This window comes from Acartia tonsa, chromosome 11, assembly GCF_053477335.1.
Source record: "Acartia tonsa isolate MP-2025a chromosome 11, ASM5347733v1, whole genome shotgun sequence".
Classification (NCBI taxonomy): domain Eukaryota; kingdom Metazoa; phylum Arthropoda; class Copepoda; order Calanoida; family Acartiidae; genus Acartia; species Acartia tonsa.
Genome location: NC_137270.1, coordinates 36,806,961 through 36,834,818, shown reverse-complemented (window position 1 = coordinate 36,834,818; position 27,858 = coordinate 36,806,961). Strand labels below are relative to the sequence as shown.

Here is a 27,858-nt window from a genome sequence, read left to right as displayed (position 1 = left end):
AATACATTTTTTAAGCTGCTTCTTAAATTGATTTAGGTTTAAGGCATTTTTTATATTGTCACGGTCATTAAAACTATTCCATGTATTAGGTAGAGAACAAAGAGGAAGCCTCTCTACTAAGTTGATTCTGGAAAAAGGAACAGTGAGATTATTATTGTTCCTCAAATTATAGTTACCATTTAATTCCCCCCTTCTTGGCCACATGTTATTAAAAGACCTGGGCAACAAGTTATTCAGTTAGGGAGTTGAATCCATTTTTATAGAAGCAGAAATATAATCTATGATTATGGTTTGGACCCTCTAAAACTGTAATCTACCCTTCCACTTTCCCCTCTCTTGTTGAAGATATCTTCAACGCCGATACGATTTTTGAAATATAAGATTCCACTTTTGTCTCTCTTGTTGAAGATATCTTCACCAAGAGAGGCAAAAGTGGAATCTTAAATTTCAAAAATCGTATCGGCGTTGAAGATATCTTCAACAAGAGAGGGGAAAGTGGAATCTTACATTTCAAAAATCGTATCGGCGTTGAAGATATCTTCACCAAGAGAAGGGAAAGTAGAATCTTACATTTCAAAAATCGTATCGGCGTTGAAGATATCTTCACAAAGAGAGGGGAAAGTGGAAAGGTAGATTACAGTTTTAGAGGGTCCAAACCATAATCATAGATTATATTTCTGCTTCTATAAAAATGGATTCAACTCCCTAACTGTTATTTATGTACTCATAAATAAATTTTAATTTAAAATAAAGTGATAAAGATTCAAAGGGTAAAATATTGAGATCTTTAAATAAAGGTCGAGAATGACTATAATAAGTTGCTTGCTTAATACATCTTACAGCCATTTTTTGTTTTGTTATGATACCAGTAAGATTTGAATGTGATGCACACGAATAAATAAGGATTCCATAAAACAAATGACAATGAAAAATAGAAAAATACAGAGCCTTGAGGGCTTTTTCAGTAAGTAGACTTTGACATTTTCGTAGACAAAATAATGATTTAGAGAGTTTTTTGTTCAACTCATTTATATGAACTTTGAAATTCAAGGCTGGGTCCAGAAAAATACCTAAAAATTTTATAGCTGGAATATCACTTTCATGGTTGACAAAGTCAATTCTATGTCTAAGTAAAGGGTTAGGGTAAAGGGTATTTGGTTCATTATCATCAAAATAGAGATTGATTTCATTCCAAGGAATAAGAGAGGGGGTAGGATAAAATATAGTGAATTTTGTTTTGTGGGATGTAATGACATTTGATTAGCCCTAAACCACTGGGAAATATTTTTGAGTTCTGCATTAACAAATTCAACAAGCTCATTCAAGTTTTTACCAGATGCTAATATAGTGGTGTCATCACAAAAGAGAAGGACTTTTAAAAGTGTTGTTTTAGGCAAGTCATTAAAAAATATAAGAAACAAAATAGGACCTAATATGATACCTTGGGGCACTCCACTATCTATCTCTAATGGATCAGAATCAAAAAGGCCAAATTTAACAAATTGATTTCTACCTGTTAAATATGATTCAAACCAATTGAGCATATTGCCATGGATGCCAAATTTACGTAAAATGAGTAGTTTCAAAGGTTTGAAGGGGGGTAATCTAATGTATGTTGAGAAATTAGAGGGGATAAATTTAGGGGTTTCAACGTTTGAGGGGGATAAACCTCACCCTTTGACGTCTATGGTTTGAACTGTTCATATTAAGCTTTCTTGCATAAAAAAAAATAATAATCCAATTTACATATTCATTCATCCAAAATATGTGATAGTATAGTGCAATGTAAAAGGTAAAATAAGTATATAGATAGATATATACTATTGTATGTGTATGTGTATAATTTCATTTTCTACCTGCTATCCTATAAGTATTAAATATATATATATTTATTAGTACAACAAGTTTGAATTAATTATCAACAAGTTATATTGTGAACAAATACATTATGTTACTTTTATTAATTTTTTTATTAAATATATTGTATTATTATTTTGATTTTTTATGCATAAATAGCGTTTAATATCATACTGTTAATTAAGTTAATTTTTAAAGTTACTACAATGAAAAAAAATCTATTTAAAATCATTATTTATTCATGTGATAATTTATCATTTTTAGTGCTATGTCAATACACTTTTTCGTATGGTAAACAGACATATTTTACCGGTTAAAATAAAAGTATAACCATTGTAACGGCCATTAGATAGGTTAGGTTAAGTGGTGTTAATCGTAAAAAGGTTATCTCCTATACAAGGGCTAAGGTTAGTGGAATTGCTACCGTATAAATGGGTGAAATTTTATAAAGCCTATTTTTATCAAAATGAATTAATTAAACTGTTTATTATGAAGTTGGAATAGTTATCAAATCATCTCGTAGTAATTTGTAGTTATAATCAGATTCGATTGTTGCCTTTTTGCAGCCTGATACTTGCTTTCTACGAGCAACAGTTATTTTATTTTTAATTTTGCAGCCAAATCACTAAAAAATTAATATTTAAAGACATTTTAAAAGAGCAAGGCAAAAATTAATGTTCCATATTTCCAATACCTTGAAAAACATTACTTTTTCTTGATACGAACTGGGGTATTTTGTAAGGTAATACCTAACAGACAACCAACCCTTTGATTGCACGACATTTATCTGTACATTTCAATGGATTGTACCTTTATAAATGCCCGCGCATCCTTCCCCTTCTCTTTTTATAATTTCATGTTTAAAATTTTTATGTTCTCTATTATGATGCCACTCTCGTACCCAACACGCGGTTTTTTTCTTGAGTTGATTTATCCTTCCTGTTCAGCCTGGTCTATAAATCAAGGTCCGTGTCACCTACACATTTATGGATATAAAATACATGGATATCATGAATTTTTGTCGTCAATTTAGGTTACTATATAGTAGGATATATAAGTTGGAAGACATTTTAATGTTATGGGGAGATTTGAAATCTGCATCAAATTTTAAGGATTTTTTATAAAATTAGTTATGTATAATGTTTTATCTAAAAGCGGAAATACAATTTAAGTTAATTAATTTTGACCAATAGGATAAGTGGATGAGAAACTACCTGCGCTCTAATTGGGTGAATGATGTACGCCACTTAAGCTTCTCCAATCAGAGCACAGATAGTTTTCAATCCACCAATCACAGATGTCAAAATTAATTAACTTAAATTGTATTTCCGCTTTTAGATAAAGAATTATACAAAAAACGAATTTTATAAAAAAAAAAAGACTTAAAATTTGATGCAGTTTTCAAATCTCCCCCTAACATTAAAATTCCTTCCAACTTATATATCCTACTATATAGTCATGGGATATTTGTCAATACATTCCTCCATGGTCAGGGGAGGGGATATAGTGAGGTCATAATGAATGGGGGAATAGAAGGTATAGTTATATTAGCCAGCTGGGAAAACATTTAATCAGGGTATGCGAGAATCTCTCACAATATCCACGTATTCTATATCCAGTATGCGCCAGTTCTTTATATCAAAGTATTTTGCAGACAAGGACAAAAACACTCATAGAGGCAAATAACAACCCATATCTCAAAGTAACAGGAACTCTTTCTGTCTCGTTGTCCCGAAAGATATCGCTAACCGCTGAACCAATATGGCTCTCCTTAGCAGTGTATCTTTTAATATGACTTATTAAAGGTTTAAAACCCTTAGGGGGATGGGTACCACCAACCTCCCAAGAGAAATCCCTTCTAAAAACGACCCTTCCCTCTAAAGAAAGTAAATTATACTGGTACCTTAAGTTTTATAAACACGTTACTTATTAGTTGGCTTAAAACTTTATTTACTTTTATATTTACTTTATATTTACTTTCATATAATCATAATAAGTTGGTCCAAACTAGCAGTGTCCTTACTTTTCAACTAAATATTCTAAATTAACAGAGTGTCATTTTTTCGTCCATTGTCTTATCTCTTAAGATTCCTGGTACTATGAATGGTCCTTATGACTCTAATAGTAAGTGCAGATGTCTAGAATTAATCAGATATGTGAAATATTATTGAAACTTGTATTCATTCATTCATAGAAGCAAAGCTTATCTGCATTTAGTGTCGGTCAGTCCGTCCTTACGTCCCACTACACGACTGTCCATCATGTTAAGCCTACTATATTAAAGCAATCTTAAACATATTTGCAACTTATTATTAAAAGCGAAGCTTTTCTATAATCAGGGTAGGTAAGTCCGTCAGTCCGTCCGTCCGTAACGAATAGCTTTTTTCGATAATTTAGGCATATTAGAATTGTCCTATCGATTTTAAACTTTACAAGAGGATTCCTGTAGTAGTTATGTATGATTTAGAAAGTGTAGCAAATCTATAATCGTTACTAGAAATTCTGTACGTCTATTTTAAACAAGTTGTTTTTTAACTTTTTTAACAACAATTTTTTATGTACAAATTTACGTTTAATTTTGTCAAAACTTATGTATTGTTATTTTGTATATTGAGTTCTGGCACTCAACAAGAGTTAATGTTCGTCTGTCATACCGTTTTAGAGCTTTGCTTTTATGGATGTTGTCATCCTTGTTAATATAAATAGCACTCCCCCCCCCCCCTTCTTATTTGCCGTGATAAATTTCTAGCATTTTTCAAACAAAAATAATTACCACTCTTGTCAATTAATGAACTAGTGGATAAGTTTAGACACTGCTAGTTTGTTCTTTCCAATCAAGATTGAACAAATGTCCTCAAAGTTTTTAAGCCAACAAATACAACTTGCTATAATTCAAACACTTTAAAAGAGCAAAGTACTAATCTTTTAAAATACTTAATTTGCTTTAGATATTCTTGGACATATGTGTAAAATTTCATTTCCAGTATGGCTTCGAAACCGATTAATATTCGCTGGATTAGAATCGGTTCTCAGCCATACTGAAAATTTTTACATAGAATCGTATTACAGACAATCTTCCACAGATATTAAATTAAAAAATGTTAGAATGAATACCAGTTTTGTTAACACGGGCCATTGGCTTCTCAGGGCTAGCAAAACTGCCTTTAATCTTATAATTTTTCATATTAATATCCGCGGAAAGTTGTCTATAATATGATTTGATAAACAACTATTCAGCTGTTTTTCATAGGCCCCATAAAGAATGAGTCATCACCCGATTGTATATGAGCGCTTCGACTGACACACACCCACAGATATACAGACATACACAATTTTTTCATCTGCATAGTTTGTTAGTTGCAGTTTAGTAATAGTCAATTTTATCATAATTATCTTAATTTTTTAATACTGTTAATTTTAAATGTATGAAAAACAAATTATGTTTATCAAAATTGGCCTAAAATTGGCAATATTTACTTGTAAACATATACTTAAAGCCATATTTGTATACTCAATGTGCAATATTATTAGGATATATTATAGGGAGAATAGAGACGGCTGGAATACGGGGGGGGGGGGGGGGTCGAACTATGCATAGATATAAAGATTATAAAATTTTATTCATTATTAACATTGATTTTGCGATTAATTTAGGAAAGATTTTAATTTCGTAGGGAAAAATTTTTTGCTGTCTATCTTCATCAGCGGCTTAGTTGCTCATTGTTGCAAAATTGCAGCTTGCAAAAAATGATAAAAACGGCTTTTTTTTCATAGCGACATGGTATATTTTGTAATTAGTCAATTATTTTAGATTATTTATATTTTATGTAATAGTTAATAAATATAATTATTTAAGTATTTGCTTCATGAATTAATTTTTAGGATATTTTTACTTTTCTTTTACATGGACCTGTTCCACACCTAATACGCGCAAGCACGTATTTACCGCGCGCACAACTACCTTCCCCTCCTCATTCCTCAGCCCCCTTTTCTAAACCAATCTGCATGTGTGTATGTGTAAGTGTGTGTGTGTGTGTGTGTACGTGTGTGTGTGAGTGTGTGTGTGTGTGTATAAACCAAAAGCGCTGAGTAAACCACCCTTAACCCCTCCCCCCCCCCTTGAAATACTCTCAGTTTTATGCCTGATATATCTTTCACCTTCAGAAGCTCAGCTGATAGCACAGTTCGTGTGCTCATTTATACATCTGAATTAAGTTAAAAATGAAAAATAAAAAAAAATGAGTGAGAAAAAATTGTTATTAAAGCTGTATAATTATTTACAAGCTTGCATGTTTTCAAAACAAGGATGATAACATCCAAAAAATAGGCTCTAAAATTAGACGCTATGACAAAAAAATATGAACACTTGTGTCAGAACTTAATATGCAGAATATTAGGTATTAAGTCTGTACAAAAGTGTATATAAATGTGATAAAAAATACTTAAATACCTGCAGAATATTGTTTAAGGATATACTTACATTTTTATGACTTTATTATGTAGATGATTCGATTATAATAGTAATAATGTAACTTCTTGTTCGAAGAATTCTAAAAATCAGATAATAGGATAAAGATATCATACAAAAAAGTTGTCGAAAAGGCTAAAATTAGTATTTTTAAATGGACGGTCTTTCTGGTAACTTTTCTAGAGTTGCTACGTTTTCTAAATCTTACTTACTGTTACAGAAATCATAATAAAAAGTTTGCAATCAAAAGGACAATTCTAACATTTCTATATTAATGAAAAGAGCTAAACGTTACATACGGACGTATGTAATTGTACAAAATCTATTTATAGAAATGCTTCGTTTTTTAAAAGTGTGAGGGATAAATAGAAGTTGCTAAGATGTGCAAAAAATGTATACACAGTAGACAAAAACTTTCTTTAGATGCAAATTTAAGTAAAATATAAAATTATGCTGGAAAGTAACTTTTGACGATGATAAAATTCATTTAAAATACCTTATAACTCTTAATCATTAAAAACAAAAATTATTAAGAACAAAATGTTATGTTATAAAGTGTAAACTGTAAAAGGTGTTTTCTTTATTTTATTATTTTTTATAACATTGACAGCATATTTAAATAATGAAAAGAAAACGAAGTTTCGGGTTTCGTCGTATTTTCACAATAGCTTTTCTCCTATTTCTAGCCCCTGCGGGGGGCTCTAGCCCTGCGGTGTGATCATTAACATTAACTTAAACTAACCTAAAATAACCTATCAACATCTACTGTGAAAATACGATGAAACCCGCAACTTCGTTTTCTTTACATGTCCCGCTTATTTTTGTTCAATAAGTTACAGGATATTGTGCATTTTTAAAAGGATAAGATTTTTTACGGGAAAAGTTTTTTAATACAGTAATAGGACAAATTAATCTTTCCTAGTGAATAAAAGTGATATTAAATCTTAGGTATCTGACAAAAGAGGGAAGAATGGGTTGTAAATTCATTCAATTGTCCTTTCCCTTCCTTTCTGGGGCTAGTGTTTGAAAATTAGCATCCACGGTGAGGTCAGAGTTGATAGCTCTGATAAGAAACAGGGAGGGAGGGGACAAATGGGCTGTTAATTACACTAGTCCCCACAGTTTTATTCTTATATTATATTTTATTCTTATTCTTTTTATAACGTTTTTTTTATTCGTTAGCTTATCAACTTTAGGGATTTTTATTGAATTTTGATTGATAAATGTGATGAGATTAAATTGAGTATCCAAGCATTTCAACCACTTATTACAATCTTAGAAGATTAAGTTTATGTATCATCATTGGGGATGTATTGTACATCAATTTATCAGCCATTGTCTTTTCCCTTTAGATCCCTGGATAAGAATGGGTTCTTAATCTGAGATGGTGGACTAGTTTCAGTGCCTTTACATATATTAATTTCACAGTAGAGTTGGGCTTCAATTGTAGGTGTAACACAATTGAAATTTTGTGATGCTTAATCGTTCTAGAACCCACCTTTTGTGTGCGAGTGCTTGTGAGTAAGGCTTTGAGAGTGTGTTAGCATCTGGGTTCTAAATCAACAAACTTCCAGACAATTCTTAAATATATATTTGCAACATGAATACATTACTCAACTACCTCTCACTCAACCCCCCAAAATGTTTTATCTAGTGATTTGTGAAGTGATCTGAATGGGGGAGGGAACATTGGATAATAAATTTAACAGGTACCCAAAGTTTTATAACAATCTTATCCATAGGCGTCCAAGGGGGGGGGGGTAATGGGCCATTTGGCACCCCCAAAATTTTGTGAACAATACCCCCCCCCAAAAAAAAATTACCCCTACCTTGGGGGTGCCGTAGGCACCCCCAACGATTTTGGGGGGGTTATTTACCCCCCCCCCAAACCATTTTGGGGGGGGGGGTAATTACCCCCCCCAAAAAAATAAATGTTCTTTAAAAAAAATTTTTTTGGGGGGGGTATTTACCCCCCCCCAAATTGAATGTTCTTTAAAAAAAAATTTTACTGTCCAACCAGTTAAAACAGTTCTTAACCATGATAACAAAAAATTTAATAGTTTGATCATGTTTTATTTGCTTGGGCCTTTATAAGGGCTAAAACCATCCCGGGGATCTATGATGTAATTGTAAAGCACTGAAGATTCCATAAAATAGATACGTACCTAACTAAATTAAATATTTCATTAAATAATGAAAAAGAATTTCTATAGGCGATTTCTTTTGGGAGGATGTCAGGGTGTCTCAAAACTAGTTATAAAACTTACCAGGACCTATAAGACTCTTCACTTTAAAGTAAAATCATATTGGTTCATTGGTTAGTGAGTTAATTATTGTATTTTTATGTTCTAAAGAATGAGATACTACTATATATTTAAATAGTAGTGGCGCCCTTAGCATCTAAGAACTTGTGTTTTCTAAAGGGTAAAAAGGGAGGAGAAAAATAGCCTAAAACCACTCAAAGGATTGACCTATAATAGTGTGGAACCATCATGGGATCTATGTGAAGCTTTCCTAAAAAGGAGAACTCAGTATTAAAAGTAATGAAATCTGAAGCTATAGTCAAATAAACCTTACTTACTACTTTATGTTATAAGATAGTACTTATTATTAACTTAATAGATTAGGTAGGTGCTTTTTTTACATAATTAAATTACCTCCCCAAAAAATTTTACCCCCGGGGTAAATTAGTTTGGGGGGGGTAATTACCCCCCCCCCCCCAACAGATTTGGGGGGAGTATTTACCCCCCCCAACAGACTTTAGGGGGGGTAATTACCCCCCCCAATCAAATTTTACCCCCGGGGTAAAAATTTTGGGGGGGGTAAAAAAAAATTTTGGCGCGCTTCGCGCGCCATTTTACCCCCCCAAACACGAATTACCCCCCCCCTAAAATTTTTTACCCCCCCCTAAAATTTTTTACCCCCCCCCAAAAAAAAAGCTTGGACGCCCCTGATCTTATCTATCTCTTTCGTCGGCTAAAAAGCTTTGGATACTTTTACTGACTTTTGATTGGTTGGTCTAAGACTGGTAGTGTCATAACATTTTAACTGTTAATTTTAAGGGGTAATTTTGTTTATTATCTTTGGTTAAGCATAATAATTTATTAACCATTGTCTTATCACTTTTCAAAGATATTTAGAAGTGAAAAATATGTTTATTAGTTTTTAAGTGAAATACTAACAATTTGAAAAATCGAGGACAATTCTATTCCTAAATGTATGCATAGCGGCTACGCCCCTAGAGGCCTCTAGTGGCCCTTTAACTGTTTTATTTTTTTTTATTTTAAATGTGTAATTATTTTCTATGTTGCGTTCAAGGCTCTACGTAAAATTTTTTCCCCCGTTTTTTTTGTAATTTCTCTTGGAAGGGTGATGGTACCCTCCCCCAGAATAGTTATAGACCTTCCTGGGACCTATAAGAAGCTACTCTGTTAAGGAGAACCCGATCGGATCAGCGATTAGTGAGATCCTTCGGTACAAACATACAAACACACAGACAAACATTCTGTTACTTTAATATAAGGATATAAAAGTAAAAGGATGTTTTACACTATTTTGCCCGTTTGTCCTTTTAAGTTTTTTTGTGTTTTGTTGCACTTTATTGATGTTGACATCCTTGTTATATTTTATTGATTAAAAGATAACCTATTTGGAATTTGCCAATAAAAAGGGGATACAAAATAGTTATTTATCTCATCGTATTATAGACAGCTTACCGTGGATATAAAATAAAATGCTTAAACCTCGGGACCAACAAAACTGGTATTAAATTTCTAATTCATGATTTAATATTCGTGGAAATTATCTGTAATACGATGCTGTACATGATCTTTCAGTATGGCTGAGAACCGGTTCTAATTCAGCGGATATCAAACGGTTTCGAAGCCATACTGGGAATACTATTCTTTTTACAACATCAGTTTAAATATGTATATAAATTTTAACATTTATTTCATATTAAACAATATCTCTACAATATTACTAGAGTTACTACTTACTATTGCTGCGCTACTTATAGACATAATTGTCCTTGTCTTCCATGCATCTATGCACAGGGTGGAAGGGGACATTGGATTGTTTATTACACTAGTCCCCAAAGATTTATTCGTTGGCTTAAAAACTTCGGGGACTTTTAGTAAATTTTTATTGTTTGGTTCATTACGTTGAGTATCCAAACGTTTCAACCACTAATTGTAATCTACAGAGAGGTAATTTTGTGTATCATCATTAGGGATGTATATAAATTTATCGGTCATTGTCTGTCCCCTTTGGATCCCTGGTCTATGCATCTCCTCTCTACGAAACACAATAAAAAGGGTGGAATCAATTTTAGGCAAGTTTATACCCATAAAAGGATACACACAGGGTTTGGAAACATTCAGGCAGCTACTCAATCACTCACTTTCATTGATATTCATTGATATGAAATGATTGATCAGTATTTTATATCATAAGGTAAAAGGATGTCTTTCTCTAAAATATACATATGTTTTTGTTTATTGATAAATGAGACATTTTTTGCATGGTTCTAAAGTGTCAAGACAATGGCCGAAAAATTGATGTACATCCTCAATGATTATACACAAAATCCCCCTTTTTATAGGTTAAAGTTAATCGTTGAAACGTTTAAACACCAAACTTAATGAATCAACCAATCAAAATTAAAATTCCCCACGGCTGTTAAGCTAACGAATAAACGTTATTATAGAACTTTGGGGACTACTGTAATAAACTCTGTATTTTTTATAAGGAATTTATTCATGCTTTTATATTGTAATTAGTAATCCGGTTATGGTTTAGATTGGTATTGTGCGTTTACTTTCATGATGTAACTTACGGACATACCCATGTTGTAAGCATCTTCACTGAAGCCTCTCAGAATTTATCAAGTATTTTGATTGATTGATTGATTGATTTTTTTTCTTAAGAATAATGGATTTATTATTACCAGGATCTTACACCAGAATATCATGTTCCTAATAAAGTGAAACTTGTAGCTGGCTAAAATAAAAATCTTCCCACCCCTCTTCCCTACTTAATCCCATCCCCTACCCTCATACTGGATAAACAAACTGACCAATAAACGAGTTCCATAATAGCAAGCTAAATTACAACATTTTTTCCCCTGTCATAATATCTTTATATACCTATGTATGTTAAATCCTCTTTCAGAAGTAAAAATGTCGGTTGAGACGTTGTTGCTAGACTTCCGAGTGGTCGGATGTGATGATTCGGTTATTTACATCAGGTACTTACTAATTAATACCCTCATACGGGAAGATGATTAAAGTCCCTCAACAGATTATGACGTCATACGATAAAATAACTAATTAGAGGCCAGCATAAACTTTACCATTGCAGTCAATTACAGTGTATTATACTGGCCTCTCATTGGCTATTCTATCGTATGAAGTCATAATCTGTTGAGGGACTTTAATCATATGGGACACTTTACGAGTCACTTTAACATCAGGTCAACCAACGGATGATAACTATTCTTTTATGTCCAAACACAGCATGGTAAAAATTCGCACCAGTTTTGGGCCAAGGCATTCCCTCTACTATGACGCGCACCTGATATACCAGCAGTAAGAACCATTTTAGCGTCTTTATTTTTATGCGGTGTTGTGCCAAGATTTGAACCTTCCCGACAACAGTCGCGGGTTCAGGTACCTGCTGGCTGAACCTTTAAGCTAACTAGCCTAGAAATTTTTCTGTTCCCTATGATTGATATTTGAGTTGTGTTTAAATTAGGGTTGGCAATCCGAATCCGGGATCCGGAATCCGTACAATTTTTGGTCAATTTTGGAATCCGAATCCGGAATCCGTTTTTTAATAGCGGATTCGGATTCTTAATTGAAAGTGAATTATAGAGAACACCAAGAACATTAATTTTTAGGACATATGTAGCACTTAAATTTTTTAATTTAAAAGAGTATTGCTAGAATCCGGAATCCGAATCCGGAATCCGCCAAAAATAAGAATTCGGAATCTGTGGGAATCCGCCATTTTTTGGACGGATTCTTGTAAGAATCCGAATCCGGTCCAAAAATTTGATGGATTGCCAGCCCTAGAACTTTAAATATTAGAATATTGTTTTTAAGGTTTTGATTTAATTTGTAACTTAGTTTAGAATAATTGTTTGCTTAAATATATTTAAAAATGTGATTACTAATGTGATGTGATGTTTTTAAAAATCTTGGTTAATCTAAAATTATTTTATTATCTACTTTAATTCCCTCCCACTTTAGAATTAGGTAGAATCTTATATTCTATAGCTAGAGATCGGTACAGCCACCCTCCTCCCTTCAAAATAAAAATACTTAATATCCAGAGATCTAAAAAGATAAGCCAATGGTAGATAAATTGATGTACATCCCCAAAGATGATACCCAAAAATATTCCTTCTGTAGATAACAATTAGTGATTGGAACGATTGGACACTCAACTTGATTGATAAACCAATAACGGGAGGGCAAAAGCAACGAATGGACATTTTGCAAATGTTGATTTGATTGGTAATGTAAATAGGAAGTCTCTAAAATAACGCCATTTAAAATGTGTTTTAAAATTTTTGTGTTTCAAGCAATATCATAGCAGACTTCTAAATAATATAATGCTTCTTCATTATAAAAAAAGTGCTGAACTGTAAAATAAAAAAAGAGATTTTGTATAAAAGAAAAGTAAAGAAGATAATATAAAGATCTTTTTTACATAATTGTACAAAATTATAATGCGCTCTCTTTATAAACACTTAATATTAATTGTTATTAAGTATTTTTATAAAAGTGTTTGTTTATCTTGAAACAGAATCTAAAAATATAAATTAGTTCAGTTAGGAAGTTGAATCCATTTTTATAGAAGCACAAATATAATCTATGATTGTGGTTTTGACCCTCTAAAAACTTAATGTAGGATTCTATTTCTCCTCTCTTGGTAGCCGATATAATTTTTGTAATATACCATTCCATTTTTGCCTTTCTTGGTAATGGTATATATCATTAAGGCTGATACGGATTTTGTAATGTACCATTCCACTTCCAAGAGAGACGAAACTGAAATGGTGGTTTACTCTTTAACATGGACATAGTACTTACTATTACTATTATGTCAACCCGCCGGCGCGACCGTGGCTCAACACGTAGCGCATCCGCTCGTCGTTGGGAAGGTGATAGGTTCGAATCTCGGTCCGACACCGCGTCATAACTAAAGACGTTAAAAATGGTCTCCACTGCTACTATGTCAGATGCGCGGCGTAAATAGTTAGAGCGGTAGGAATGCCTTGGCCCAAAACAGGCGCAGCTCGTTACCATGTACAGTTTGGACTTCTCAGACAAAGGTCGTGCATCTCAGAGAGTTAGTTGTCTGATGGGTGAATGGACGCTTTACACTGCAATCATAAGCGGAGTATGTTTCAAGGTGCGTGGAGAAGAGGTCTAGTACCCGAAGCGACACCTAGCCCCCTAGAGTCTTATCTTATCTTATTACTATTATTTCAATCTAAAAAGGGAAATCAATTTTTATGATTACTCTGGTATGTAAACATAAATGTACCATTCCAGTTTCGCCTTTATTGAAAGTGGAATGGTACATTACAAAAACCGTATCAGCCTTAATGATATCATCACCAAGAGATGGCAAAATGGAATCATGCATTACCTTTTTTATAGGGAAAAAACCGTAATCATAGATTATATTTCTGCTTTTATAAAAATTTATTCAACTTCCTAATTGAAGTAGGTCAAGTTAAATAATGATATATAAAAGTATTCAAGTGGTTATTCAAATGTTTTTATTTATTATGGTACAGTCTTACGCTGATGTATGATATCTTGGGAGAGTGGTGGTGGTAAAGCGATTAGCGAGATTCTTCTGTACAAACAGACAGACAAACAAACAGACTTTTATTTAAGGAATACGTGAACAATTATCAGTTTGACTTAATATTTCAGAGACGTGGCAACAGTAGCTACTTGTGTAGCGGAATGTCTTCGCCAAGACTGTCTGGAACAGGTAAACTATGAACCAGTATGGCTTCGAAACCGATTGATATCCGCTGGATTAGAACCAGTTTTCAGCTATACTGAAAAATCATGTATCAAAGACAATTTTCCACGAATATCAAATTAGATTAATCAAATTAGTACCTGTTTTGTTAGCAGTCCCTTCGGATTTAATATTTTTCATTTTAATATCCGCGGAAAGCTGTCTATAAAACGATGCAATATATAACTATTCCACTGATAAACCGACATGAAATATTAAGTAGCTTATCAAATGTAAAATTTTCATTGTTTCATATAATCAAGGGAGAGAGTGAACATACAACATAAAGGAAAAACTACATTCTTATTCCTTATATTTTATTTTAAAAATAAGGAGAGGGGTTTTCGTGTTTACTACGTACAAATTACAAATTACAGAATATCATTTTACTGTTCTTACTATAGATAATTAATCTAAAATTCTTTATGTTTTTCAGGGGAGTATTTCATCTGCTTTCAGTTATGCTTCTATTTACAGGTTAATAAAAACATATATTTTTTTCTGTAGAAGCAAAGCTTTCCTATATTTAGGTTTGGTCCGCACGTCCATCCGTAATGGACATATCTCAGGGAGGGAGGGGACTTTGTAAATCATACTGGTACCCAACTGGTTTTACAACAAAGTTATCTTATTCGTTGGCTTTACAACTTTGTGGGATTTTACTAAATTTTGTTTAATTGGTTCATAGAATTGATTGTCCAAACGTTATAACCATTAGTTGTAATCTACATTAGGGGTAATTTTGTGTAATGTCTTTGGAAAATATCAATTTATCGGCCTTTAATGCGAACAGATCTTACTGCTGGAAAATTCCATTTTTTATTAATGTTAAAACTATTCTATTGATCTCAGATGTGGTATGACGATTCCTTTAATTTTTAAAAGCGAAGCTTTTCTATAATTAGGGTCGGTCCGTACGTCCGTCCGTCCGTCCGTCCGAGATAGATAGCTTTTATTCGTTAATTTAGGCATGTTAGAATTGTCCTATCGATTTCAAACTTTGCATGATGATTCCTGTAGTAGTTGGGCACGATTTAGAAAGCGTAGCAACTCTATAATCATTACCAGAATGTCCGTACGTCCATTTTAAAAATGTTGATTTTTCTACTTTTTTAACAACAAATTTTTAAGTGTTCTAATTATCCGTTTGATCTGATTTTTGGTATATTGATTCCTGGGACAACAACGAACAATATTATAAGCGAAGCAACTCTATAATCAAGTCCAAAAATGTAAGTATGTCCATAAACATTATCCTGCTTCAAGCAGTTTTTTCAACAAATTTACTTACAATTTTGCTTCGACTCTAATACTTTTAAATTCTGATTGTATTCAGTTCAGATACCATACAAGTGTTAATGTCCGTTTGTCCTACCGTTTCAGTGCTTCGCTTTTATGGATGTTGTCATCCTTGTTATTTTTTATATACAACAATCGTTAACAAATCTATATCTACTTCATAACCTAAAAGTAGATATTTTATAGCCAATTTAAGCCGTTTGACGTCAATATCATCAATTAAATTATATTGATTTATCCAATTTTTAAGATCAATTATGTTGATTATAGGATTTTTATTGACGCTAGTTTTATAGAGTAACAAACACTCACGTTTTGATGATGAAAATAATCTAAAATGTTTGTTAATTGTTTATTAAAATGTTTTTTTTTCTCGGGTATTTGTAAACAAAGTATAGATATATGTTTTTATTTACTAGTTGACCCTAGGGGAACTTAAAAGTTAGTGGGAGGGGGGGGGGGGAGGGGGCGGAGGTTAGACTTTCTACCTTCTATATTTAATTAATTAAATTGTAGGTCCAGGGAAGGTTTATAAGAACATTGGGGTAGGGTACCACATCCCTACCAAGAAAAATCTACATTATTATTACTTTTCCATTAAAAAATAAAATGGAATTGGAAGAGGAACGACTCACCACCCCCCCCCCCCTTATCTCAAGTGCCTCTAGGGGCGTATCCGCTAGTAAATGGACAATTCAAGGAGCTTTTTTTATTTATATTTTTAGTGAAGCGAAAGACTGTACGTTCACAGTTTAATATTATTTTCTATTTTAGTGGTCGGTAGGACTGTATGTTTATAATCAAACATTATTTTATATTTAAGTGGTCCAAAGGACTGTATGTTTACAATTAAACATTATTTTATATTTTAATGGTCCTAAGGACTGTATGTTCACAATTAAACATTATTTTATATTTTAATGGTCCTAAGGACTGTATGTTCACAATTAAACATTATTTTATATTTTAATGGCCCTAAGGACTGTATGTTCACAATTAAACATTATTTTCTATTTTGGTGGTCCGAAGGACTGTATGTTCACAATTAAACATTATTTTCTATTTTAGTGGCCCTAAGGACTGTATGTTCACAATTAAACATTATTTTCTATTTTAGTGGCCCTAAGGACTGTATGTTCACAATTAAACATTATTTTCTATTTTGGTGGTCCGAAGGACTGTATGTTTACAATTAAACATTATTTTATATTTCAATGGTCCTAAGGACTGTATGTTCACAATTAAACATTATTTTCTATTTTGGTGGTCCGAAGTACTGTATGTTCACAATTAAACATTATTTTCTATTTTAGTGGCCCTAAGGACTGTATGTTCACAATTAAACATTATTTTCTATTTTAGTGGCCCTAAGGACTGTATGTTCACAATTAAACATTATTTTCTATTTTAGTGGCCCTAAGGACTGTATGTTCACAATTAAACATTATTTTCTATTTTGGTGGTCCGAAGGACTGTATGTTTACAATTAAACATTATTTTATATTTCAATGGTCCTAAGGACTGTATGTTCACAATTAAACATTATTTTCTATTTTGGTGGTCCGAAGTACTGTATGTTCACAATTAAACATTATTTTCTATTTTAGTGGCCCTAAGGACTGTATGTTCACAATTAAACATTATTTTCTATTTTAGTGGCCCTAAGGACTGTATGTTCACAATTAAACATTATTTTCTATTTTGGTGGTCCGAAGGACTGTATGTTCACAATTAAACATTATTTTATATTTCAATGGTCCGAAGGACTGTATGTTCACAATTAAACATTATTTTCTATTTTAGTGGCCCGAAGGACTGTATGTTCACAATTAAACATTATTTTCTATTTTGGTGGTCCGAAGGACTGTATGTTCACAATTAAACATTATTTTCTATTTTGGTGGTCCGAAGGACTGTATGTTCACAATTAAACATTATTTTCTATTTTAGTGGTCCGAAGGACTGTATGTTCACAATTAAACATTATTTTCTATTTTGGTGGTCCGAAGGACTGTATGTTCACAATTAAACATTATTTTCTATTTTGGTGGTCCGAAGGACTGTATGTTCACAATTAAACATTATTTTCTATTTTAGTGGCCCTAAGGACTGTATGTTCACAATTAAACATTATTTTCTATTTTAGTGGTCCGAAGGACTGTATGTTTACAATTTAATATTATTTTATATTTTAGTGGTCCGAAGGACTGTATGTTCACAATTAAACATTATTTTCTATTTTAGTGGTCCAAAGGACTGTATGTTTACAATTTAATATTATTTTATATTTTAGTGGCCCTAAGGACTGTATGTTCACAATTAAACATTATTTTATATTTTAGTGGTCCGAAGGACTGTATGTTCACAATTAAACATTATTTTATATTTTAGTGGTCCGAAGGACTGTATGTTCACAATTAAACATTATTTTCTATTTTAGTGGTCCGAAGGACTGTATGTTCACAATTAAACATTATTTTCTATTTTAGTGGTCCGAAGGACTGTATGTTCACAATTAAACATTATTTTCTATTTTGGTGGTCCGAAGGACTGTATGTTCACAATTAAACATTATTTTCTATTTTAGTGGTCCGAAGGACTGTATGTTCACAATTAAACATTATTTTCTATTTTGGTGGTCCGAAGGACTGTATGTTCACAATTAAACATTATTTTCTATTTTAGTGGCCCTAAGGACTGTATGTTCACAATTAAACATTATTTTCTATTTTAGTGGTCCGAAGGACTGTATGTTTACAATTTAATATTATTTTATATTTTAGTGGTCCGAAGGACTGTATGTTCACAATTAAACATTATTTTCTATTTTAGTGGTCCAAAGGACTGTATGTTTACAATTTAATATTATTTTATATTTTAGTGGCCCTAAGGACTGTATGTTCACAATTAAACATTATTTTATATTTTAGTGGTCCGAAGGACTGTATGTTCACAATTAAACATTATTTTATATTTTAGTGGTCCGAAGGACTGTATGTTCACAATTAAACATTATTTTCTATTTTAGTGGTCCGAAGGACTGTATGTTCACAATTAAACATTATTTTCTATTTTAGTGGTCCGAAGGACTGTATGTTCACAATTAAACATTATTTTCGGGAAGGCCTTATTACGCTTTCAATTGAATACTTTAAGGTGAGATTTTAAATTCTTGTAATTAAATCCACACACTAAATTTTCTGTTTAATGTTAGGTTTAATTTTGATATAGCTCTTGTTTTGATTCGTACATGCAACCAGTACACAGACAAACAGACAGATATTAATAAAAAAGAATTTTTACAACGGATTTATTATTACTTGGATCTTAAACCAGATTATTATGCAATCTTATAAATCTAAACTTGTAGCTTGCTAAATAACTAAAACAATCAGACAGAAACGAAAATTTGGATCAGAAGGATTTGGCCCCTAAAATATATGTTTACTAGGGGCTTTGCCCCCAAGAGGTAATTAAAAAACCACCACATTACCAGTAGGTATATTCCCTGAAGAGTAGAATCCGACCGGTTCAGTGGTTACAGAGATATAAAGGGACGGACAGACAGACAGACGGACGGACAGACATCAAACTACCTTGTATTATAGATTATGTGTTCTAGATAAATTCTGATGATTCCCTTTTCCCGAGCTACGGCCATGTGAGAGCTCTGGAAAGGTTGATAAAGAAAAACCTGGACGCTGAAGGAAGCTCAAGTATGCCGGTAAGTATTTTCCCACAGAGTGCCTTAATGTGCTCCTTTCCCTATTTTTTAAATAATTTTTTAAAAGAGACTGGGATAGTTTTTCGTCTATTTGTTCATTACTTTTGTTAGGTAAGGTTCAATTTGTACTACGCAAAGTTTCGCAAATTTAGGACACCGATTGTGCACCACTGATCGTCATTTGTATGGACCTAGAAGCATCTAAAACAATGGTCTCCCAAAACTTTGCCTGTTCATGTGCGTCACACCCTTTAAAATCCCCCATGGGTGCCCTGCTCCTTTGCACTTATATATAGAAGGTTGCGTGATTATTGTTTGAAATTACAAAATATAGTTTTTAATTTTGTTACAAAAAGAACATCATTTAATGGGGAATTAACGAAAGAAAGTTTTAAAAATGTGTCTGTTTGTGTATCTGTCTAAAAGATATTTATTTGCCTTTTGTAATCTGACTTTTTTTGACATTTTTGGTAGCCAAAAGAAATAGAAAAAGATTGTCCGTCATTCTGTCAGCTTTGTCATTCTGTACATGAAAGGACAGCAATGTCGTCAAAGGGGGAGGGGGTGCTTACTCTCCCTCACCCCCAAAAATTTTAGAGATACATAACATATGTACCTCCTCCTCAAACTTTTAAACCCTAATTTTTATCCACCCCCCCCCCCCCAAAGAAAAAAGGCTTAGACATCCTCGAAGGACAGTTATCTTATATGATTTTTAAAAAGGCATAAATTTCCATTGCAACTTATTTTTTTATTTATTTAGAATCTACGGCGATGTCTACCAGTATCTCCATACCTTACCACAAGTGATCACAGAACTTTGGTAAGTCTCAAGCAATTGCCTGCGACCATTTCGTTACATGTAGCACATCATCTGCTCTGGAAGGTGATAGATTCGATTCTCGGAGGATCAACGTCGCGTCATAACTAAAGAAGTTAAAAATATTCAATATTGCAGCTAAGTAATTAGAGTAGGGAGTTGAACTTAAACTTACTATATTTAGTTTTAAAAAGAAAATGCAAAAAAATGGGGTTAATCTATTTTTCAAATGACGATTGATCTTGGGAGGGTGATGGTTACCTATAAATATAGTTTAATTTAATGAAAAATTACATCGGTTCAGTGGTTAGCGAGATCCTTTGCCCAGGTATAAGGTATAACCAACAAGAAAAATAAATCTAAAATAATATTTGGGGAGCAAATGGAGAGGTCGTCAATTTTACGATGTGTTGCCCTCCAACAACAGCTGAAAACTACGTATAGGTTTTGTGATTTTTTTTGAATTAATTTTGTTATTGGTATAAGCTGTCCTTTGCCACGCAGACAGACAGACACACAACAATGCTGTTACTTTTATATAATGATTACATATTTTCTTATTTTAGGAATATAAGTATGATCGACTACTTTTTAGGTAATAATTATAAATATTCTTCACATAATATTTTATTTTTATAACTTTCTATTTTTTTTCTCAGCAATATAAAACAAGGATGACAACATCCATAATTAGCAGAGCACAAAAACTCATGGTTGGACTAACGACATAGTGAATTAAAGAACACACAATAACATGGCTTAATACGTAGAGCATCCTCTTGTCGTCGGGGAAGTGATATATAGAATTAAATTTTGACTCAATACCATATTATATTTAATTAAATGGTTCCTACTGCTGCTTTGTCAGAGGTAGTAGTAGGCAGTTATAATAGGGAGAATACCTTTGTCCAAAACAGTCACAATGGCTTTTCCATGCATAGTTAGGATTTCCAGACAAAGGACGGGCAATAAAATATTTGGTCGTCTGCTGAGTGTTAGAGAGAAAAGGAGATATTTGCTTCCACTTAGTTATCCTTAGTAATTGACGAGGGGCCATACATGACAACTAAAGACACATGACACTTTGTGCTGAAATAATTCTAATTTTAGTGAAAGATCTCCTCATCAGAAGATAGAAGTGTTTGGCACGTCAGATTTTGGTAATATGCTGGTTCTAGACGGTGAAGTCAATCTTTCAGGAAATTTTATATATTTTCCATTTAAATTAATTAACATTTTTTAAAATATTATATTTTGGAAATTTTTCTAAATCTGAAAATAAAACAAAATTCACAATTATTGATTTTAAAAGAATGTAGGTCAATTTAAATATTTTCTTTTTGTAACTTTTTAATATAGAAATAAAATTACCCCATAGTTTTGTTTTAGTCTGGCAGAAATATAGGAAACAGTAAAAGGGCAAACTTTCATTCTTAGGATTTAATTATAGATATACCTTGCTAATGTAATTGTGCCTTGTTGTCCTAGGAACCATTTACTCAAAAATCAAATAAATAGAATTATTATATCATACAAATAAAGTTGTCAAAGAGTTAAAAATCAACATATTAAAAAGGACTATCTGGTAACGGTACTGGATTTGCTACGCTTTCTAAATCGTACCTGACTGTTACATGAATCATCATGCAAAGTTTGAAAATGGTAGGACAATTCTAACATTTAAAAAAATACTTTTGTAATTACTGGAAAATAATATTAATAAAATATGTAGAAAGTGATTCAATATACACACATACACTTATGGGCAAAGGAACACAAGATTACAAGGTAAAATTTATAGAATATTTCTTAATTTGTATTATAAATTGTGTACTAATGAATCAGCTATTAACCCTTAACGGTCGGGGAGGGGAGTTGTTGAACGCCCCATTTTACAGTTTTTTTCTCTCTCTCATTTTCTGTGTGGAAAAGATAGAGTTCTGTATCTAATTGACTTTTCAGATATGGAACTAATATACTAAAATATTCTATAGTAGTACATCGTAATATGAAATATATATAGGTGTTTAAGTCAATTTGAGGTACCAGGTATGATCCTCCAGTTCTCCAGCAAATTTTAAATGGGTCCTATGACCTCAATTTTTGACTGATATACTTGCCATTTTACACTTAAGCTTTCGTGACTTTTAAGGTTTAAAAATCAAATATGTTTATGAAGATATGAAAATATTTGAAGATGTCTATATTTCTAAGACATATAAAAGATGATTGTGTACAAAAAAAACTATTCATGAACTGAATAGTATTATTTCTAGGACAAAGAAGTTGTTATTCTTGGCGGGGGTGATGGAGCCCTTCTATGGGAATTATTACAGGTATTACAAAGAAGTTGTTATTCTTGGCGGGGGTGATGGGGCCTTCTATGGGGAACTATTACAGGTACCATAAAAAAGAATATTGACACAGAAAAAAAATGATTAAATCATTTAAAATAAGTACTTTAAATTTGGCAAATATGCTTTTTTCTGCAAATTGTCTTTGTCTGTAATTATCATTACTAAACTTTTAACATATAAACATTTGTATGAAAAAGAAGAAAATTATTTCTCTACATTATGTTTATAATTTTAAAAATATTCTCTTCTCTTTTCTTTATTTTTATTTCTTATATCTCTAAATAGTTGAACTTTTTGCTTATAATTTCAAACACAGCTTCGCTACTTTTTGCTTTATCATTCTTGTTATATAACATCCATGCGAAGCTTTTCTTAAGGTAGAGTTGGCCCGTCCGTAAGTTAGACTTTTTCGTGGAACTGTTAACTCTTTTCGTTAATTTAGTTAGAATTGTCGAATTTTAATTATGCAATGTGATTCTTGTAGTAGTTAGATACGATTTAGAAAGCGTAGCAATACTATATCCGTTATCAGAATTTCCATAAAATGTAAGTATGTCCTTAAACATTAACCTGTATATTAGCAGTTTTTCAACAAATTTACTTACAATTTTACTTCGATTTATATTCCGATTGTTCAGTTCTAACACTCTACAAGTGTTAATGTTCGTTTGTCCTACCGCTCCTTAGCATCGTTTTATGGATGTTGTTATTCTTGTTTAATTTAGGAAGCCGCAGGACCAAAGTTTGTGACCATGGTAGAACTGGACTCTACAGTTGTGCGTGTCTGCCAACAACACCTGGCCAAGGTCAATGGAGGCATCCTGGACAAAATGGAGGGAGATAAACACAAGATTATCATTGGAGATGCTCTCGAGTGGATGCTCCAAGCAAAGTAAGTAACTAGCTTCTTCAACTCGAATAATTCAAAAAGACAGATATACACTGAAAATAATCCCCCAAAAGTATAGAATAATATGTTTGCCAACTTAAAAAAAATCTTGTTTTCAAAAATGAAGCCTCAAGAAGTGAGATCATTAGGATATAATTTTGAATGAAAGAAAGAACAACAAAAAAACAATTTTATTTTATAAGTCAAAAGTTTCAGATAATAAGAGAAGTATTTTTTGTAAGCATATAAATAAGAAAATAATACAATAATTTACAAACCGCTGATATTTGACTGGCAAAAAATTTACGTAAAGCTGGGGGTAATGTAGTCTTTCTTTAGGTGAAACATCCCCGTCCCTTCAATTTTCATGTTTTATATGATTTCATTAATATTTTGTGATATATTTTTTTAATTTAGGAAAGAAGAAAAGAAGTATGACATAGTATTTGATGATCTAACTGATGTACCTTTATATTCTGGTAGCAATATGTGGCAGTTTATTTTTCAACTTATAAACCAAGCTATGGCTATCCTACCAATAGGTAAGTTTTTGTATTTTGATCAAAAATATAGGAAATAAATCAAAAATTGATAAAAAGCCATGACATCTAAGAGATTTTTAAAGCGAAGGTTTTCTAAATTTTTTTTTGATAAAAGGCAGTATGGAAGCAGTTTTATTTTTTTATTTTTAACGTGTCACTTCTACAAGGAATCTACACAAAAAATTGGTTGTAAACAGTGGCGTGCACAGGGTTTTGCAAAAGGGGTGTAAACCTTTAGGGATGAAACAGAGGGTAAGGCAGGCTATCCTAATTTCAATATTAAAGGGGATTTGAAACCTCCCTTCTGCAAGCTTATGGTTATAAATCATATATTTGCAAATCGAGTATAACGGATGGTTATATTTAAAAAACTTAAAGAATTGCTCATTTTTAATGAAATTTCAGGTGGAAAGTATTTGACCCACTGCACTGGAATCAATGCGAAACAGTCACTCAAGATTTTTGAGGTACATTCAGATATTACAAAAACTCAATCATCTTGAATTATAAAAATAATATAAAGACCAAGAAAAAAGATAGATCTATACAATAAATAAACTTTCGAACTACAAAAGCTTCAAGCCACCAAAGAAATTAAAAAGAAGGAAAACTTACTGTAGCATTGAGGAAAGGATTGAATTATCGTCAATAGTCCTATTCCTCTATCTTTAAAGAAATAATAATGAATATTAATTTATTTCAGGAAGTATTATCAACGCTGGATTATGATGTTGAGTTTACAACCAGCAAAGCTTTCGTGCCTTCATTTATGGTAACTATTTTGAGATTTTCAGTGGAAATATTAGATATTTTATCTACTTAAGAAATAGGAGTAAAATATAAATAGCTTTTATCTAGGCTTTATCTACGATTAAAAATACTAAAAAGTAGAATGAAACAATTGAAATGCTTCCATTTTTGATATAGTAACAAACCATTTCTAAAGTATGTTTTATTCGAATTAATACAAACAGTTTGAAATAAATTAAATCATTCTTTTAAGTCTAAACATGAAAATCACTTTTTAAAAATGACATTCGATAAGTAACCCTATCTTGAAATAGTTAAACCTCGGTAGATAGTTAGACCAACATATTTTCATATTTTCCTTGAAATTTAGGAGACTTGGGTGTTCTATCAAGTCACCAAGAAGAGCGAAGAGAAGCCAACAGTTAATGGAGACAGTCAAAAGGAGGAAGAGAAAAAAGGAGAAGAAGGGAAAGAGGATGAAAAGAAAGAGGAGGGAAAGAAGGAAGAGGAAAAGAAAGAGGAGAACAAAAAGGAGGAACCGAAAACTGAGGAAAAAGTAGAGGAAAAGAAAGAGGAAAAGAAAGAGGAAAAGAAAGAGGAAAAGAAGGAGGAAAAGAAAGAGGAAAAGAAAGAGGATAAGAAAGAGGAAAAGAAAGAGGAAAAGAAAGAGGAAAAGAAGGAGGAAAAGAAAGAGGAAAAGAAGGAGGAAAAGGTTGAGAAGAAAGTGGTAGGACAGAAGAGCCCGGAGAAGAAAGGAACCAAAGGAGCGAAGGAAGCTGTGGAGAAAGGAAAAAAGAAATGACCCTTGATCAAGCGCTTGGATGATTCAGGGGTATTCAGGTAAAAACTCTTCTTTTAAATGATTTAAATAATAAAAAGAGGGGGGGGGGTTATCAATGCTTAACAGGGTAATTTGTGTGAAAGAACCACATTTCTTTGCCCCTGGCATTTAGCATCCATAAAATTTTTATAGATTGTGTTACTCCTTTTACCCCGCACCCTTCCAGAATATTCTTGAAATTTCATTGAATAGGAACAATTTTTTTTAGGGGGGTGGGGCTGGATTTATTTCAGGTGAGATTTCTGTTCCGAGGGTAGATGTAACCTCCATCATAAAAAACCTTCCCAGGACCTATAAAAAGCTTCACTGTAAAGCGCTTAACAGACTTAAGCTACAAATTACAGTCATCCTATAACTTTTATATATTTGTTTGTTTAGGCGCATTGGTACATTCCAGTTCTCAGTTTGTCCGCGCGCCTGTTCCGCACCAGTCTGTCCGGCCACCGCCACCTGACAACAGCCTGAGGGGGCGGGGGATGGTGCCTGCGCCCGCCCCGCCCCCCTGACTGCCAGGCCCAGTACAGTTCCACACTACTGCAGCACAGACTGTGAAGCCTCACAACATTATTGTATTAATTGCAGTAGTGTCTCTACCTTTAGAAATCAAGGGGTTCTTTCAACTTCATAAGAAGAATAAAATAACAATTATTTAATATTTTTGGTACTTTAAGGGGTGTAAATATTTGGGAAAAGGTTGACGAAAAGTTAAAGTATGACTTCGAAACCGATTAATATCAGCCATACTGAAAAAATCATGTATCGTATCGTATTATAGACAATTTTCTACTAATATTAAAATAAAAATTTATACCAGTTTTGTTAGCCCTTACCATAGACCCCTCGCTCGGGGCTAACAAAACTGGTTTTAATCTAATATTATTATTTCTAATGTCTGCTAAAAAGCTGTCTGTAATACGATGCGATAAATAACTATTCTTTTCCCATTTTTTCGATGATAATTTTTATAAGATTTTTTTCTTTAAAAATTAAAACAGAGCAATTGGATTAATGAGTAATAACCTGAAATGCAGTGACCTGAAACCCCTGAATTAGTCACAATTTAAATACTTTTTATACACGTTTTAACATAAATAATGTAAATGTTCCAAAATGATAGAGTTGGGTCACGAAACTAAGTCTTACTTTGTAAAAATTTTACTTAAATTACTTATGAATTATATCTAATCTTTATTTCAATTGAAATTAAGATATTATTACATTTTTACGTAGTAAGACTTAGTTTAGGGTTCCCGACTGTTATAGATTCTAACAACTGCTTTTTTTTATAATCTTTCAAACTTAAGTGCATTTTTATGAAACTATTACATTTCCTATTTGTTGCTTTAAAAAAAAGCAGCTTTCACTAAAGACAAGATTTTTTAACGTCTATTCAACCAAGAGTAATTTAAGGTTATTTATATATTTATTTGAATTATTTATTTCCTTTTCCATTCTTATCATATGTTATGTATTTATATAAGTATTATTTTCAAAACAAATGATTAATATTAGAGTTTTGCCTTTTTATAACAATTATTGCTTATATTTCTTGCCTATGTTTTCACATAATATTTTCTAAAAAGACAGTTTTGACCAATTCAGAAATATGAAATAAGGTATTTTTCTTTAAATCTAGTAGCGCTTTGCAGTCATTCAAAAGACGGCTGGCAGCAGTGTCTATCATGCGCAAATACCACGCGCGCAAACTTCCTGGAAAGTCCCAATTTACGTTTGTTTTCTTAAGCCGTGCATACTATATATAATTAGGGTTTGGGTATTCATTTTTGAAGAACGTGTAAACGCTGTTTTGCTGTAAAAGTCTTTAAACTTAAAGAAAAAATTCCTTTTTACTATTTTAGACTTGATCCGATCAATCTAACCACTTTTGTTATTTACAATTACTTTGTTATTGCGTTACTAATGTTCTAATCAATTAATATTATTTGTGTATTGTAGAATTATAATTTTAATGAATAACACGGTGCTATTTTATTAATAAAAGCTTATCATCAAATGTTGTTTCTTATATCGCGCAAATCGTGTACTATAAAGCTTGTAACCTAAAAAAATATCTAGTAGACATATATCTATGAGTGGGGGATAAGGATTTAAAAATACATAAGATTACCCTCCTCAAACCTTTGGAACCTCTAATTTTACTCCCCTTAAAATAAAAAGCTTGAACGTTCCTGTACTTATTGAAGTCAGCTTAGAAATTATCTCTTAAATAGATTTAATACCCTAGATAATCAACCATACATAATA

At 32.2% G+C, this 27,858-nt stretch overlaps 1 protein-coding gene across 1 annotated transcript; it reads left to right on the top strand.

Annotated features, from left to right (window-relative positions):
• Nucleotides 1–11,486: 11,486 nt before the first annotated feature.
• Nucleotides 11,487–27,601, top strand: LOC145331735 (spermine synthase-like). The gene is made up of 16 exons (XM_080176569.1): nt 11,487–11,573; nt 14,278–14,338; nt 14,808–14,848; nt 18,748–18,826; nt 19,293–19,394; nt 20,158–20,217; nt 20,781–20,809; nt 21,325–21,413; nt 21,947–22,002; nt 22,491–22,550; nt 23,297–23,463; nt 23,878–24,002; nt 24,408–24,469; nt 24,706–24,774; nt 25,123–25,592; nt 25,972–27,601. Exons 1-15 carry the CDS (start codon nt 11,506–11,508, stop codon nt 25,552–25,554), a joined length of 1,500 nt encoding a protein of 499 aa, XP_080032695.1. The 5' UTR covers nt 11,487–11,505; the 3' UTR covers nt 25,555–25,592; nt 25,972–27,601.
• Nucleotides 27,602–27,858: the final 257 nt, after the last annotated feature.

Coding starts and splice junctions, on each gene's coding strand:
- LOC145331735 (XM_080176569.1), top strand. CDS start 11,506: ATGTCGGTTGAGACGTTGTTGCTAGACTTCCGAGTGGTCGGATGTGAT. Junction 19,395..20,157: donor AAGGAAGCTCAAGTATGCCG/GTAAGTATTTTC, acceptor TTATTTATTTAG/AATCTACGGCGATGTCTACC. Junction 20,218..20,780: donor CAAGTGATCACAGAACTTTG/GTAAGTCTCAAG, acceptor TTCTTATTTTAG/GAATATAAGTATGATCGACT.